The sequence below is a fragment of the Gallinula chloropus genome (genome assembly GCF_964237585.1).
Source record: "Gallinula chloropus genome assembly, chromosome: 4".
Taxonomy (NCBI): domain Eukaryota; kingdom Metazoa; phylum Chordata; class Aves; order Gruiformes; family Rallidae; genus Gallinula; species Gallinula chloropus.
The window spans coordinates 44,179,222-44,193,920 of NC_140088.1; the positions used below are offsets into that span (position 1 = coordinate 44,179,222).

At 40.0% G+C, this 14,699-nt stretch overlaps 1 protein-coding gene across 1 annotated transcript in view; it reads left to right on the forward strand.

The window, feature by feature from the left end:
* SIPA1L1 (signal induced proliferation associated 1 like 1) overlaps positions 1-14,699 on the forward strand; it is a gene marked incomplete at its 5' end in the record, with an annotated part of 79,852 nt that overhangs the window by 22,483 nt on the left and 42,670 nt on the right. The window contains 5 exons of the mRNA XM_084262819.1: positions 3,571-3,674; positions 4,221-4,378; positions 8,841-9,417; positions 10,792-11,066; positions 14,399-14,677. Coding sequence (XP_084118945.1) covers positions 3,571-3,674; positions 4,221-4,378; positions 8,841-9,417; positions 10,792-11,066; positions 14,399-14,677 — 1,393 coding nt within the window. The remainder of the gene's footprint in view (positions 1-3,570; positions 3,675-4,220; positions 4,379-8,840; positions 9,418-10,791; positions 11,067-14,398; positions 14,678-14,699) is intronic.

Sequence of the window (14,699 nt, forward strand, 5' to 3'; positions counted from 1 at the left end):
CATGAGGAGAAGATGAATGTGACAATGAACTTTGAAGACGTGAGAGACATGAGAGATGAACTTTGAAGACATGAGGAGAATATGAAAACAGCACAGGCAATATTAAATAGATTAAACTAGGGAATGAGTAGACCTCAAATTGACATTTCAGGGTTGTCAGCAAGCCTTGATGTTTGTAATGCAATAATGCTGGTTACCTTCTTAACTTGTACTAAGTAACATCTTTTCAACCACTGTTGGGTCTAAGATGTTGGCTGGGAGACTAATATCCGAGGAAGGTCAGAGGTTCCTTGACTGCCTAAGAAGCAGAAAAGGGAATGAGAGGAAGTCTGTCTGCATTCCTCTGTGTGTGTGTCATACATTGGGTTCTGTGTGCTGAAAAAGAAGATTTTTGTCCTTGGAAATAATATCTGAAAACAAGTTGGATATTACAGAAGTTGAATGTGAGTGCTTGCTGTAATCCTTGTGTACAGCAGAAAGGAGAGCAGGTTTGACAGGTGTGAAATTTGGGCCAAAACCTAGGAAAAACTAGAAAAAAGGCAAGTCTTTTTATCAGCAAAGGAAGATGGTACCAACATTAAGCTCTCCAACTTCTTGTGCCTTCGGTGGTGAGCACTGCTGCAGTTTGTAGCAATGGTGGTTCCTTCTCCTGCATCATCAATATGGTTTCATTTTTGTTCAAATCCTTGCAACAGGTTTTTCTTTGAATCCAGGATTAGTTAGATTTTCTACTCATGCTGTTTTTTATACAGTTTTCTAGTAGAGAGGCTTTAAAAGCTGCTGCCATAAAAGCTGGCTGACCAAGTCCTGTGCCTTCAGCAGGGTGAGTTTATCAGCGGTATGCTGTTGGTGTTGATCACAGTTCTGAGCACCATTGATGTTGGGAAAAACAGTTAAATGGGAGTCTGTTAAGACAGTCCTTGTGAAGATAGCTGAGAAACACTGGAAGGGTAGAAAAATAAAGTGGATTTTTAAAGGTGAATAACAATGGAAAGAAAAGATCAGATAAGTCTTTAGCCGAGTAACCAAATCCAGTAATGGGAGAAGACTGAGAAGGCAGCATCAATAGAGGTATGCCATGAGCTGATGACAGGAGGGGATGTACGTCTTTAGTGTAAAAAGATACTAATGAATTTGTAGATCCCTCAGGCCTCTGTTAAATACAAGGAAATTGCAGTGCTGGCTTACTGTTCTGACCTTGAAATGCGGGATGCTATTCTAGTACAGTCTTGGATTTTACTGCAGTGGCAGCGATTTGAGTTAAAGCAATCACCTGTCATTATTGTCTGGGACTTCAGAAAAGTATTCTGGGCTGGTTAGAAAAAAGAAATCTGAACAGTGTGAAAAATGCAGTCTGTAGTGGATATGGACTTCTGTTTGTAGTTGGAATTTCAGTAACAGGGATTTAAGCCATGAAGTACTTGGAAATAATTGGAATCATTAAATGTGTTATTTGGATTGTAGCCTTATTACTTAGTTTGCAGAACCGGTGCTGTTCCAAGAAAGAACCCCTTTCTGCCTGAAATGAAGTCTATCCAGCAAAGTTCAGAGTTTGGCTTAAGTGCATAGGTAGTGTTCTGGCATATGTTTTGTAAGAATTTCTCTATTCTTTTCCTCCCCCTACTTCTGGGCCCTGTCACCCTCTTTTGAGGCCTACTTTCCCAGGCCTACCTTTTTTACCCGCTTTCCTTGCATCTGTGCCCTCTTTTTAGTTCTTTGTAATGCTTTTACGTGCTCTGTTGCTAAAAGATGATGTAGATACTAGTGTGTTTACAGTCAGGCACAAAAAAAAGCCAGGCTGGGGTTACATTGTTGTGTAGATGACTTTTGGGTGATCTGCCTCATTCAGCATGGGGAAAATAGAGGCTGCTGCAATGGGAGTACAAGATGAAATAATTCCACTTCAGCTGTTGTGTGGTTGGAATTAGCATTAAAAAGAAAATATTTAGCAGTTAGCTAGTTTTTTGGCAATGCAGTGTTAAGTGCTGGAAGAGAAAGCCCAATCTCTTTGAAACATTAACTGAGATTATTTTTTTAAAAATAAGTTTCTAGGAATAGTTTTTTTCCTTATCCCCATTTTATTCTATATAGATGATATGGAAATCCAAAATCTCTGTGCAGCTATAATGTAGAAAACATTCCATTTCACTTTATGGATGGTGTTGCGATTTTTCATTTACAGCAAAACTACCTCTATTTTAGTATTCTGAACTTGACAGAAGATGAAATCTTCTTGTCAACTTTTATATCCAAAATCTGGGCAAATAAACTGGATTTATGGTATTGTAAATGCCTCACAAATCTCAGAGCGGTTATCTCCTTAGTAACATGGTATCTCTGCTAATAAAAAATGCCAAGGTGTGGTATTTAACAGCTTTTAAAAATACATTGGTATAAATAGCTGGGATTATATAATACAGTAGCATGTTTATATAACTTCAAATAACCACAGTGCTTTCTTTCTGTCTATAAATATAGTTATTTTTTAAATTCTGTTTGAAAACAGGCTTTTTGCGCTGTGGACAGCAGTTATGTTTAGTAGAATATATTCATCAGTTCAGGTTTGAATGTGTTATACTTAATGGAACATTTTTCAATGTCTCTACTTTTTCTTTCAAAAAACCCAAACAACCCCAACACCCCCTAACCCCCCAAAACCCAACAGAAGTTCCCAATCTGTCTGTAATAAAGTGTTGTCTTCAACCAACACTTTGTAAAATCTAATAATATCCCCTCTTCTTTTTTTTCTTTCTAAACTTCATAATCCTAGTTTTTATCATTTTCTCTCCACATGGAAGTCTCTCCATCCACGTATAATTATTTTTGTGGCCTGTTTCTGGATCCCTACTCTTTCTTCTATAACTTTTAAAATAGGGTGGCCAGAACCGAAAACAGGTGAGAGTACCTTTGATTAACATACCAGCATCATAATGTCATTGTTGTGGGCTTTTTCTACCATCAGCTGTAAGCATGTTGGCATCTGATTTGGGTTTTTGACTGCTCTTATCCATAAAGCACCTGGTTTTCATGAAGGTTTTATCTGACTTCAAAACAGATAATTTGGAGTCCTGATATATCTGTTTATAAAATCCCATTCTCTTCCTTCATCATTTGTGGATTGTATGTTCACTGATGTTTAATTATGCATGAGATCATGGTATTCATTCAAAATATGTGTCTGTCTGCCTTTTTGAAGTTCTTTCACATTCCTTACAGCTTAATTTCACTGCAGTTAACTGTAGATACTGGTGTTGGCCAAAAATGATTTCAGACCTCATCACTTTTCATGCTTATGTAGGTTTTCTTCAGGGTGTTCTGGTACAAATTCCCTATTCCCAACCAGTCCTGCACTAGGAAAGGTACACAAAATTATACATGCCACCTATATGTCATTTACTTTGGCAGGTGAATAAACTCTAGGTAAGCTTTCTCTTGCTGCCATTTCAGCTAGGATTGAGGATGAGCAGGAATTCTTGTCTTGCCTGATGATTTTATATGATAATAATGAAACTTTGACTTAAACCTTTTTTTAATACTGGTTTTATTTTCTCATTTTTTCTTTAACCAAAGCTGATTCGACAGGTACTCACTCTCTATACACAACATACAAGGACTATGAAATCATGTTCCACGTCTCTACTATGTTGCCATATACTCCAAACAACAAGCAACAGGTAAGACAGACCATGCCTATTTAGAAGTTAATTTTCTTCCATGTCAGGAATAGCTGAACTCTATTGAGTGTTCATGACAACTTTTGTTTGTCAAGAAAACCCTTGGAATTAAAAGTATCAACAGTAAGACTGGCCATCTTTGTCTCAGGCAAATGAGCCTGTAGGTACATCATAAGTAGATTTTCTCCGTAGGACTCTTTTCACAGAACTACAGAACAGTAGGTGTTGGATGTGACCTCTGGAGATCGTCTAGTCCAACCTCCTACCAGAGCAGGATCACCTAGAGCACATTGCACAGGATTGTGTCCAGATGGATCTTGGATATCTCCAGTGAGCGAGACTCCACAGCCTCTCTAAGCGACCTGTTTTCTGTTTGGTTGGGCATTATTTACTGAAATTCTCAACTGTTTTGCTTTTCATCTTGAAGTATTGTTTGGAATAAAATATTTAAATAAATTGAACAATAGCAATTTATAATGATGAGAAATAACTAATTGGGAATTGTGAAAAGACTGTTTTAACCTATGCATCTTTCTTTTGTTAAAGCTTCTGAGAAAACGACATATTGGGAATGATATTGTGACAATAGTTTTCCAGGAGCCTGGAGCACAACCATTCAGCCCAAAGAACATTCGATCCCACTTCCAGCACGTCTTTGTCATTGTAAGAGTGCATGGCCCCTGTACTGACAGCGTTTGTTACAGGTACCTATCAGCAGTTCGACTGAACACGTGGAATTTGACTGCAAAGGGAGGTTTCATTCCTCTCAAATCATCTGTAAGAAAACGTAGATAAAGTCAAGGAGATATCTGACTTATGTGAAAGTAGAAGGCTTTTCAAAAAGTAAATAGACACGTGTGAGTATGTCAAGGAAACACACCCAATGAGGAAGTAAACTCCATCAATATATGTCTCTGTGCATGTGTATGTATCTCATCAAGCATTTGGGAATGATTTTTAAATTCCATTCTCACTTCCTTTTTATTCCCTTCATTAAGAGTATGCTTGAAGAGTATTTCTGGTTTGGATCTCTTTACGTCACTTTTTGTTTGTGCAACCGACTTCTCAGAAAAAAGCTAAGCTCTCTGAAATTTTTGTCTGAAATATCTTCAATTCTTACCTCATTTCAGTTCAACAAAGGAATTTCAGAGCATTATGCAGCAAAAAATACCTTGATTTGACCTTAAAGTCAATACGATTAAAATAGCAAAGAGTAATCAATAGTAACATGTAAGAAAGAATTGCAAGATGACTTCTATTTAGCATAAATTTGTTAACCAAATTAAGGATATAGAAATCATAGGTTTAAGTTACACTTCTTTTTACATTCAGTGAAACTTTTTACCTTTGTTACATGCTGAACTCCCAATGTATTTCTATTTTTAAAGGTTGAGTGAGCTTAGAAAACTTTCTGAAAGCTTCTATAGTTAAAATCTGAAGTGTCAGAGGAATGAATTTAGAGTAGTTGTCTTGAAATGAGGTAGCCCTAGAATTAACTTGTCTTCACTGAATTGCAAGTGTTCACTTAGGTGTTTCATTCACACGCTGATTAGAGGCAGAGCTGAGACCATAGTGTCTTGCATGTTTGTCAAGTAAGCATAGTAGGGTTTAAAGGGTTTTCCCTCCACATAAGCTTTTGGTAAAGTTCACATAGCACTTCTGGAACTGATGCTGGACTTTGTACATGTATTACATTCTCCTGTGGGAGACCTGTTCATTTTGATAAGGCAGCTTATTGACAAATTCCACTGCCACATAATTCATGTGGACACAGCTTGTTAAATAATGCGACTGCATATTTCAACTTCCTGCTTTCAAAAGGCATGGGAAAGATTCATACTTGTTATGCTGTAATAAGTGTAACTGTCTTGGAGTGCTATTTCTAGTCTTCAGACATTTTTCATATGTTCACAGTTAAAGGCCTGGAACGGTGCTGGTTGCTATTAGTGAACAAAATTTAAGAATCTGAGCTTTAGTGATCACAGAATCGTAGGGGTAGGAAGGGACCTCCAGAGATTGAGGTCCAAACCAGGGTCCCTAGGACAGGTCGCACAGGGTGGCATACAGATGGGGCTTGAATATCACCAGAGAAGGAGACACCACACACTCCTGGGCAGCCTGTCCCAGGGCTCTGTCACCCTCACTGGGAAAAAGTTCTTCCCCAGATTGGTGCAGAACTTGCTGTGCTCCAACTTGAGGCCATTGCCCCTTGTCCTGTCCCCACAGACCACTGAAAAGGGGCTGGCCATTTCCCCCTGCCTCCCACCCTTCAAATATTGATAAACATTGATCCAATCCTCTCTCAGTCTTCTTTTCTCAAGGCTGAACAGCCCCAGCTCGCTCAGCCTTTCCTCACAGGGGAGATGCTCCAGGCCCTTAATTATCTTTTTTTTTTTTTTTATTTTAAGGGGAGGGTGAGCAGGTAGGAAAAAAAAAAATCGAGTGTGTCAGTGTTGACTTTGGTAGAGGAGACTGCTGGAGCATCAGATGTTCTGTGTATGGTCTTTAGATCAAAAACAAAAAATTAAGGATTTTTTTTGTCCTCTCAGTGCAAAAACTTAATTTACATTTAGAGAATTCCATTAGGAAGAGTTTTGCTAGGAGACTTTTCAAAGTAAGTTTGACCTCTTTTCACTGAATGATTTGGAACAGTTTCATAGATTCATAATTCTAGACAAAACAGGAAGCCATATAGCATAAAAATGTACTAGAATTTTTATGAAAAACTACACAAAAGGAATAAAATCAAGCACTGTCTTGGCCAGTTACTTTCTCTCCCAACTAAGATAAACAATATTTTACAAGTCTGGCTTCTCTGTCTGCATTGTTCACTTTTTAAAACTTTCCTAGCATATGTGAAAGATTAAATTCTTATTCCTGTCCTGCGTGATGTTGAAGGCCTAATTAAACAAAATGGCACTGGTAGTTTCTCATTACATCCAGCCATTGTGTTTAACACTGAGGCTTTCTTCTTGCATCTCCCCTATGAGGAAAGGCTGATGACCTGGAGCTGTTCAGCCTTCAGAAAAGAAGACTGAGGGGGGACCTTATTAATGTTTATAAATATCTGAAGTATGGGACACAGGGGGAAATGGCCAGCCCCTTTTCAGTGGTCTGTGGGGACAGGACAAGGGGCAATGGCCTCAAGTTGGAGCACAGGAAGTTCCACACCAACATGCGGAAGAACTTTTTCCCAGTGAGGGTGACAGAGCCCTGGGACAGGCTGCCCAGGGGGGTGTGGAGTCTCCTTCTCTGGAGAGATTCAAGACCCGTCTGAACACCTCCCTGTGCAACCTGTCCTAGGGACCCTGGTTTGGCAGGGCAGTTGGACCTGATGATCTCTGGAGGTCCCTTCCAACCCCTATGATTCTGTGATTCTACCTCTTAATATGACCACTGAAGATGATGGAGTCAGAGGCTGAGCACCTCCTGTTGCATACATATATTGACATACATTTAAAGGAAACATGACATTTAATAACATGTTTCAGTATTAGTTGCCAGAAAATATAACTTAAAAAACCAAAACAAATTTTAAAAAAACCCTCTACCATCCAAAGTTAGAAGAGATGGTTTATGATTGGATGACTTTATATTTTTTTTTCTGCTTGTTTGTGTGTGCTTCTGCCAGAGGATTTACTAGTGTTTCTGCAATCTGACTTTTTAATTTGGGGGGTGGTGGGGTAGGAGTACAAGTGTCCAGTTCTGTTTAAGGATTCAGATTAGTTAATGTGTGAAAATACAACCAGACAAACTTCCAAATGAACCACCACATACATTTCTAGTCTGTTCAGATTTAATCTTGGGGTTTTTCTTTCTTTGTACAATTATAGAATGGTATGAGTTGGAAGGGACCCCAGGGATCATAGAGTTCCAACCCCCCTGACACAGGCAGGGACACCAACCTCCAGGCCTGAAGCTACACAGGGTTGCCCAGGGCCCCATCCAACCTGGCCTTGAACAGCCCCAGGGATGGGGCACCCACCACCTCTCTGGGCAGCCTGTTCCAGCACCTCCACCACTCTCTCTGTAAAAAACTTCTCCCTAATATCTACTCTAAACCTTCCTTCCATTAGCTTTAATCCATCCCCCTTTGTCCTGCCATTGTTTGCCCTTTAAAAAGTTAATTTCCCTCCTGTTTCTCTGCTCCCTTCAGGGACTGGAAGGCTGTAATGAGGTCCCCCTGCAGCCTTCTCTTCTCCAGGCTGAACAAGCCCAGCTCCTTTGTAGCAATATTTTGGCCAAAATGAGTGCTTTTTCAAATGTAGTTATAGACCTACGAGGTAAATTGGATTCAAACTATTGGAGCATTTCTTGTTGCAACTATTGCAGTTGTCAGTCTCTTCTTAGGACAGACTGCCAAGTGAATGGTAATAGGCTGGAATGGCAAGTCTTCAGTGATGCCAAACAATTCTCATCCACTGTGTATCAAAAAAGAATTGACCAGGGAGAATGGTGAAATTTAGTACGGAAATGAAATGTTGAAAAATACAGCATTTATTACTAATACATGTCTCCAAACGTCTGTGAAATTTCTTATTTCTAGTATATTTTGAATCTCTTCTGTCACTTCCTTGCAATATCAGCTAGTGGAGTTTTTGATCCAGAAATGTAAACTGTAATCAGTAGTATGATGTAAATGTGCATTCAGTCGTCAGATGATTGTCACAGAGAAACTGGCCTTGTGACATGACTGTACTGTCTTCATCTCTTTATGTGTCCATTTTATCTAATTTTAGTATTTTTCATTCATTTCGTATTACTTTCAGGTGAGCCTTTCGTTTTTAGGTAGCTAAATTGCAAACTGGTCTCTGTAATAGTGCATTAGAAATGTTCCGTGAATAATAAGACCAAACAAAATTCAGAACTAAGTTATCAAAAAAGCATGACTTTGCACTTTTGAAGCTCTCTTTTTAAGCTGTGGTGCTGAGGATGACTCAAAAAAGGCTAGATGCAAAAATAAGTGGCCTTCTGTTTATGTGGTATGGGGGACGTAATCTCCAGACTGGCAAAGATTTAAAATGTAAATACAGGCATATTGCTGAGAAAAGGAGACAAAAACTGAGGGGTTAAGGAAAAAAAGAAGCATATTTTCTGTATTTAAAACCTGCTGAGCTTGTGTACAGTGAAACACACTGATTCTTCCTTTATTGTTGGTTTTTTTAGTGTTGCTGTGACGAGATCCAGAGACGTACCGTCCTTTGGACCACCTATTCCAAAAGGGGTCACGTTTCCCAAATCAAATGTTTTCAGGGACTTCTTACTAGCCAAAGTTATTAATGCAGAGAATGCTGCTCATAAATCGGAGAAGTTTCGTGCAATGGCCACTAGGACCCGTCAAGAGTACTTGAAAGACTTGGCAGAGAAGAATGTCACCAACACACCTATTGACCCTTCTGGCAAGTTCCCCTTCATCTCACTTGCTTCAAAAAAGAAAGAAAAGTCCAAGCCTTATCCGGGAGCAGAGATCTATAGTTCTGGTGCTATTGTATGGAGCGTCCATGCAAAAGACTACAGCAAGGGTATGGAAATAGACTGTCTCCTAGGTATCTCTAATGAGTTTGTAGTCCTCATTGAGCAGGACACGAAAAGTGTGGTGTTCAACTGCTCCTGTCGAGATGTGATAGGGTGGACTTCAACGGACACGAATATCAAAATATTCTACGAGAGAGGTGAATGTGTTTCCTTGGAGAGCTTCATCAGCAACATTGATGATATCAAAGAGATCGTCAAAAGGCTGGAGGTTAGAATGTGTTCTCTTGTTTGGTTCCCCTTTGCTTTCTCCTCTCACCCTGCTGTCAAGTAAGGCTTCAGTTGACATAATGCCTGTGATCCCTAAAACTGTTCTAATGATCTATCATGAAATCTGTAAGGACTTTCCTGCTTCTATTTCTCAAAATCCAATACCGGTTTGACTTTTTTCCAGGTATCTGCCAACCTCAGCTGGTTGTGTGTGAGTCAAAAATGTGTCTCTATTTTTTTAAAAGGCAGGGCATTCAGATGCATGAATTTCTCCCACACAAGAAATACCAATGTGTTATTTCTTTTCCTCGTTTTCCTTCCCCCTCTCTGTTTGATCAGCTTGTTATATCTTGTTCCAAATGAAGCCATAATATCTTTGAGACGGGCTTATTATGTTGCCAGCAGGGTACAATCCCAATCCCTACTGCAGCCTTCAGATACTCTCTGAATGCCTGTGATAAACTAAAAATGAGGTGAATCATGGTATCTCTCTAGAAAACATCTGTCTGTGCTCGGTTGTTGGTTCTTTTTAAATCCTACTAAGTTATGAAAAAACGGTTTAAGTTTTACTTTCTTTCCTGTAATTTCACAACTGTAGTTTTATAATGACCAGAAAAAGGAGAAAACTGAGCCCTGTTAAATTGCTTTTGACAGTATTCATGCCGATGGTGCATAGAGGAGTTGGCACAGGCCTTGGCTTACCGTGCTTAGTGGCTGTGTGCCACCACATTTTGACAGAAAGTTACCCTGCAGTTTATTGGAACAGCTAGAAAATGGAATGGTTTGCTGGTTACTAAAGCGTACAAGATAAAATAGGGATTGTTGTGTAACACCATGTGTTTTCGCCTTGTGTGCTCATGAGTATCTTCTAAAATTCCTGTGGTTTCAGTAAAAATTTCAAGACAGAACTTGGGTAACCAGACTCTGCTGAAAATAGTAGTTTGAGTGACAAGACCTGTTTCAGCTGCGGTACCCAGGACTGTGAGAGAGATATTCCTTGCTCGTGTCTCATGATTATTGTGGGAGTTGGTTGCTTGTACAGAAGTCACGGAATCACAGGGTTGGAAAAGACCTTTAAGATCATCAAGTCCAACCATTCCCATCCTATGCTAAACCATATCCCTAAGTACCTCATCTACCCATCTGTTAAACACATCCAGGGATGGTGATTCAACCCCTTCCCTGGGCAGCCTGTTCCAGGCCCTGACAACTCTTTCAGGGAAGAACTTTCTCCTAACATCTGATCTGACCCTGCCCTGGGGCAGCTTCGTGCCACTTCCCCTTGTCCCATCTCCTGTCGCTTGGAGCCTTTAAACCTCTGCTGGCACTGAAGGTGTGCCTGTGCATTAAATTCTGTCATCGTTTCACTTCACAGCTTGTGACAAAGGGCTGTGAAACAGTGGAGATGACTCTGCGTCGGAATGGTCTGGGTCAGCTTGGTTTCCACGTCAACTATGAAGGCATTGTGGCAGATGTCGAGCCCTATGGCTACGCCTGGCAGGCGGGACTGCGACAAGGCAGCCGGTTGGTAGAGATCTGCAAGGTGGCTGTAGCCACTCTGAGCCATGAGCAAATGATTGATCTTCTGAGAACATCAGTGACAGTGAAGGTTGTCATTGTCCCTCCGTATGAGGACTGCACACCACGCAGGTATTGTATAGTGGCTATGTTTGGTTGAGAATTATATTGTGTTTTCTGAGGTCAGGGGGAAACACCACAGAATAAGTGGTGACCTCCAAAAACCATGGGATAGTTAGAATAGAATATCTGGTGTTGTTAAGTGAAAGAAGAGGATAGGAAAAACCGTGTGTATTCAGACTCCAGGGCCCACAAAATACTCCTTGAAGACCACAGTTTAACAAAACATGTGAATAACCTCATGCATCCGTTAAATCTCACGGGATTTAACATGGAAATCAAAGGTTGATACATGTGTGTTTATGGTGCATCAAAATTAATTGCACATTTCCCCTCCTGCTTTCCCATTTGTTGGTAGTTTGCAGTGTCTGTGAATGTAATTCTTGAAAACAGACTTACAGCCTTCCACTTTCACAACTGAGGCAGGCTGTGAACTGTGAGAGCGCATCAAAGTTACGGATCTGGCCAGAGAAACTGCTGCAGACTGTATTCTTTACTCACTAGTAGATCTTGCTGTACCGCTCTCGCTTCCCATCTGTGTTAAGCCTGAGGCTTGTATGAATTGTCTTACTGCCTATGCAGCTTTGAAATGTTGCTTGATCAGAATAAGCGGTGATACATGCTTTATTTTTTTTCTAAATTTGGCATCAAGTGCCTCTTTTTTCCTGAACTCACGCTAAAACTTTTTATCATTTTCACTGCGCCCATCTGAACCGCACCGTTGTCTGCAGCATTCAGCTACATCACTAAATTTGATCCCTATATTCCTGACATCCTCTGTTAATATCTTGCAAGTGCTATATGATTAAAATGGAATAGTCTTTAATAGACTAATTTTGCCTGCGGTCTGGCTCAAGTTTTATGCTAGATTTGTCAAGAAGCAGCAGCAAGTAGTTATCAAAGTTCAGTGGGTTCCGTGTAGTGAGGGACTGAGTGCACGTTTTGCACTGCTGTTTTCTAATCAGGCAGTTTTTTTGTAGGGGTAGGTGCTCAATCTTCATTAAGGTTGGGGGCTGAAATTAAATGTGTATTTATTATGTTGATGTAAAATTGTGTCTCCAAGCAAAGCCTTTGTACTTGCATAAAAGAAGAATCCATGTTTGTTTTTACTGTGAGCCATATTAACTCCTTTTGTATCTGGTAGCAAAATGGGAGCAGAGAGCAAAGGAGTTTTATTTGTCCTTTAGCTGTCAGTGGAAAATTGAATACATGTCAGGGATTAAAATGAGCAGTGGCATAAGGTCACCCATGCGGTATTTGGAAAGCTTTTGTACAGTATTTAGCAGCCCAAGCAAATGGAAGTTCAGCTGCAATCATGGCAAAAGGATTAAAGCAGAAAATTATGTGTGGAAAGCACAGATCCTGTTATTCCTGAACTAAATTAAGTACAGCCAAAAGCAGGCTTAGCTTTAGTGCATCCAAACTTGTAGCAGGAGGAGAAATTACTGCACTTTTTGAAGTGCTGCATTCAGCATCAGTGAGTTTTGTCTTGTGAGCAAACGTTGATGGTGGATTATTACCCACTTATAAAATTCCATAAAGCCACTCTTTATTCTGCTTGTTGTATCCAAAATTACCGAGGTTTAGGAATTTGTAGCTATCCTAGATACATCACTAGAGACTTGATGTAAATCTTTGCACAAATCAATTTCTCTTGTGGCAATCAGCTTTCCAAAATTGCAGTCCTTTTGTTTTGTCCTCTGGAGGTCATTCGGTAGTTGTGCCACAGTAACTTCTGCAGACCGTAACTAAAAGGAAGATCAGTTCTGCTCCCCATGGTACCTTCATATGAGAAGCAGTCCCTATCCTAATAGATTGATAGGCATGAAGTCGGAGGAGGAGCAGAAGTGGAGTTAGATAAGGATGACTTGCCAACAGGCACATGCACATGGTCAGTAGTAGATTAAAAAAAATATATCCAAATACCCTGATTCAGCAAGTGATGGATGTCCTGCACAGAGGCAGGCATTCTTATGGTAGCATCTCTGCTAAAAGATGGTCATTAAAACGTTGCCACTGAATTCATTCAGTGGAGTGACCTTGAAGTTAAGGGCATGGCATTAAGAGAAAATTGTGTGTTCTTGCTGCTCTAAACTGTAACTGTGTCTGTAACTAAAACAAAACAAAAAAGAAAGAGAAACCCAAACAGCTGAAGTATATAATCTCTAGGGAAATGCTAGCAGAGACCTAAAATATGAAGAGAAAGGAAAAAACAAGGGTATCAAAGTTTTAGGGAGATTGTGAGTTGACTTTGAAAACAGATCTCCTGACATCTACCATGCAGTGGTTTGCATCGCAGTGTGGCCTGGGATCACACAAACATTTCCCTTTCAGGTGAAGCTGAACTCTTTGTGCTTCAGAGGCACACCTCGTGCCTCCCAACTGCTGCTTCAATTTGCAGGTGAAAACTCTAGAGGTTATGGCTGAAGTAAAACCAGAAAATGTGTGCATTGTGGACAGCGAGACCTCAGCACCAACTTTGCTGCTGTTAGACTGTCCAGCTTGCTTCTGTCAGCACAGCCGGATAACCAGTTACCTGCTCTGGTTTGCCTTTTGGCTGTGAAGAGATATTGATGTTTCTCAGCTCTGATGGTGTAATCGCTTAGAGGAAAAGCTAGGAGTAGAAAATGTTGCACTGATAATGATGTATGTAGATAAAGTAATCACAATAAAATTCACTTAAGTAGGGTTATGCACCTTTGTCAAAGGGAAGTACTAAAATTATCCTCACTGAAGCTGAAGGTCGCATTTACTTTCCATATTTCTCATTTTAAATGTATGCAGAAGTTTGCCCTGCATCTTGGACTGCATTAACTTATGTCCTGTTTTACTCCAGTTTTTCTGCTCTCTTGTTCCTGTACATCCTCAGGAAGTAGAGGGCATCTTTTGGGCTTGACAGCTACAATTTTTAGCAAGTGTTTTGTTTTCATAATGTGCAAATTTATAAACTGAGGTATTCCAGAGCCAAAGATGTTTGCAAATGAAGTGTAATGCATTATTTAATAGAAATCTTATCTTCCCGTGGATGTCTGTGCATCAGAAAAATTACCTTAAAAAGAACACACGTTTCAGGACTTACTTGTCTGGGTGCAGGTAAGTTCTAAAACCCATGACATTTTAAAATTAGGAAGGAAAAGATACCCTTCTAGCAGATGTTTTAGCTTTTATACCTGAGTAATCAGATGGTATCAAAATTCATTAAATACATGCTCTTAAAAAGCAAAACCTTACATTTATGGTATCATAGTGTTGATTCAGCTTCTGTCTTCAGGTTTGTATTCTTTGTGAACAGGATATATTAATTTCCTTTTTTATAGCAGCATGTTAAATTTCTTCATATCCAGGAGTTCTTCAGAAAACTACCGCATGCCGGTGATGGAATACAAAGTGAATGAAGGAATGTCATATGAATTCAAATTTCCCTTCAGAAATAATAACAAATGGCAGCGAAATGCAAGCAAAGGACAAGGACCTCATGTGGCTCAGGTACCATCCCAAATACAGAGTCCAGTAACATCTAGGATTGGCTCTGGGAAAGGAGAAGGGAAAATGCCACCCCCAGAACGAGCAGCTAACATCCCCCGAAGCATCTCTAGTGATGGGCGCCCACTGGAGAGCCGGAGGTATGTGTTATCTTCACAAATG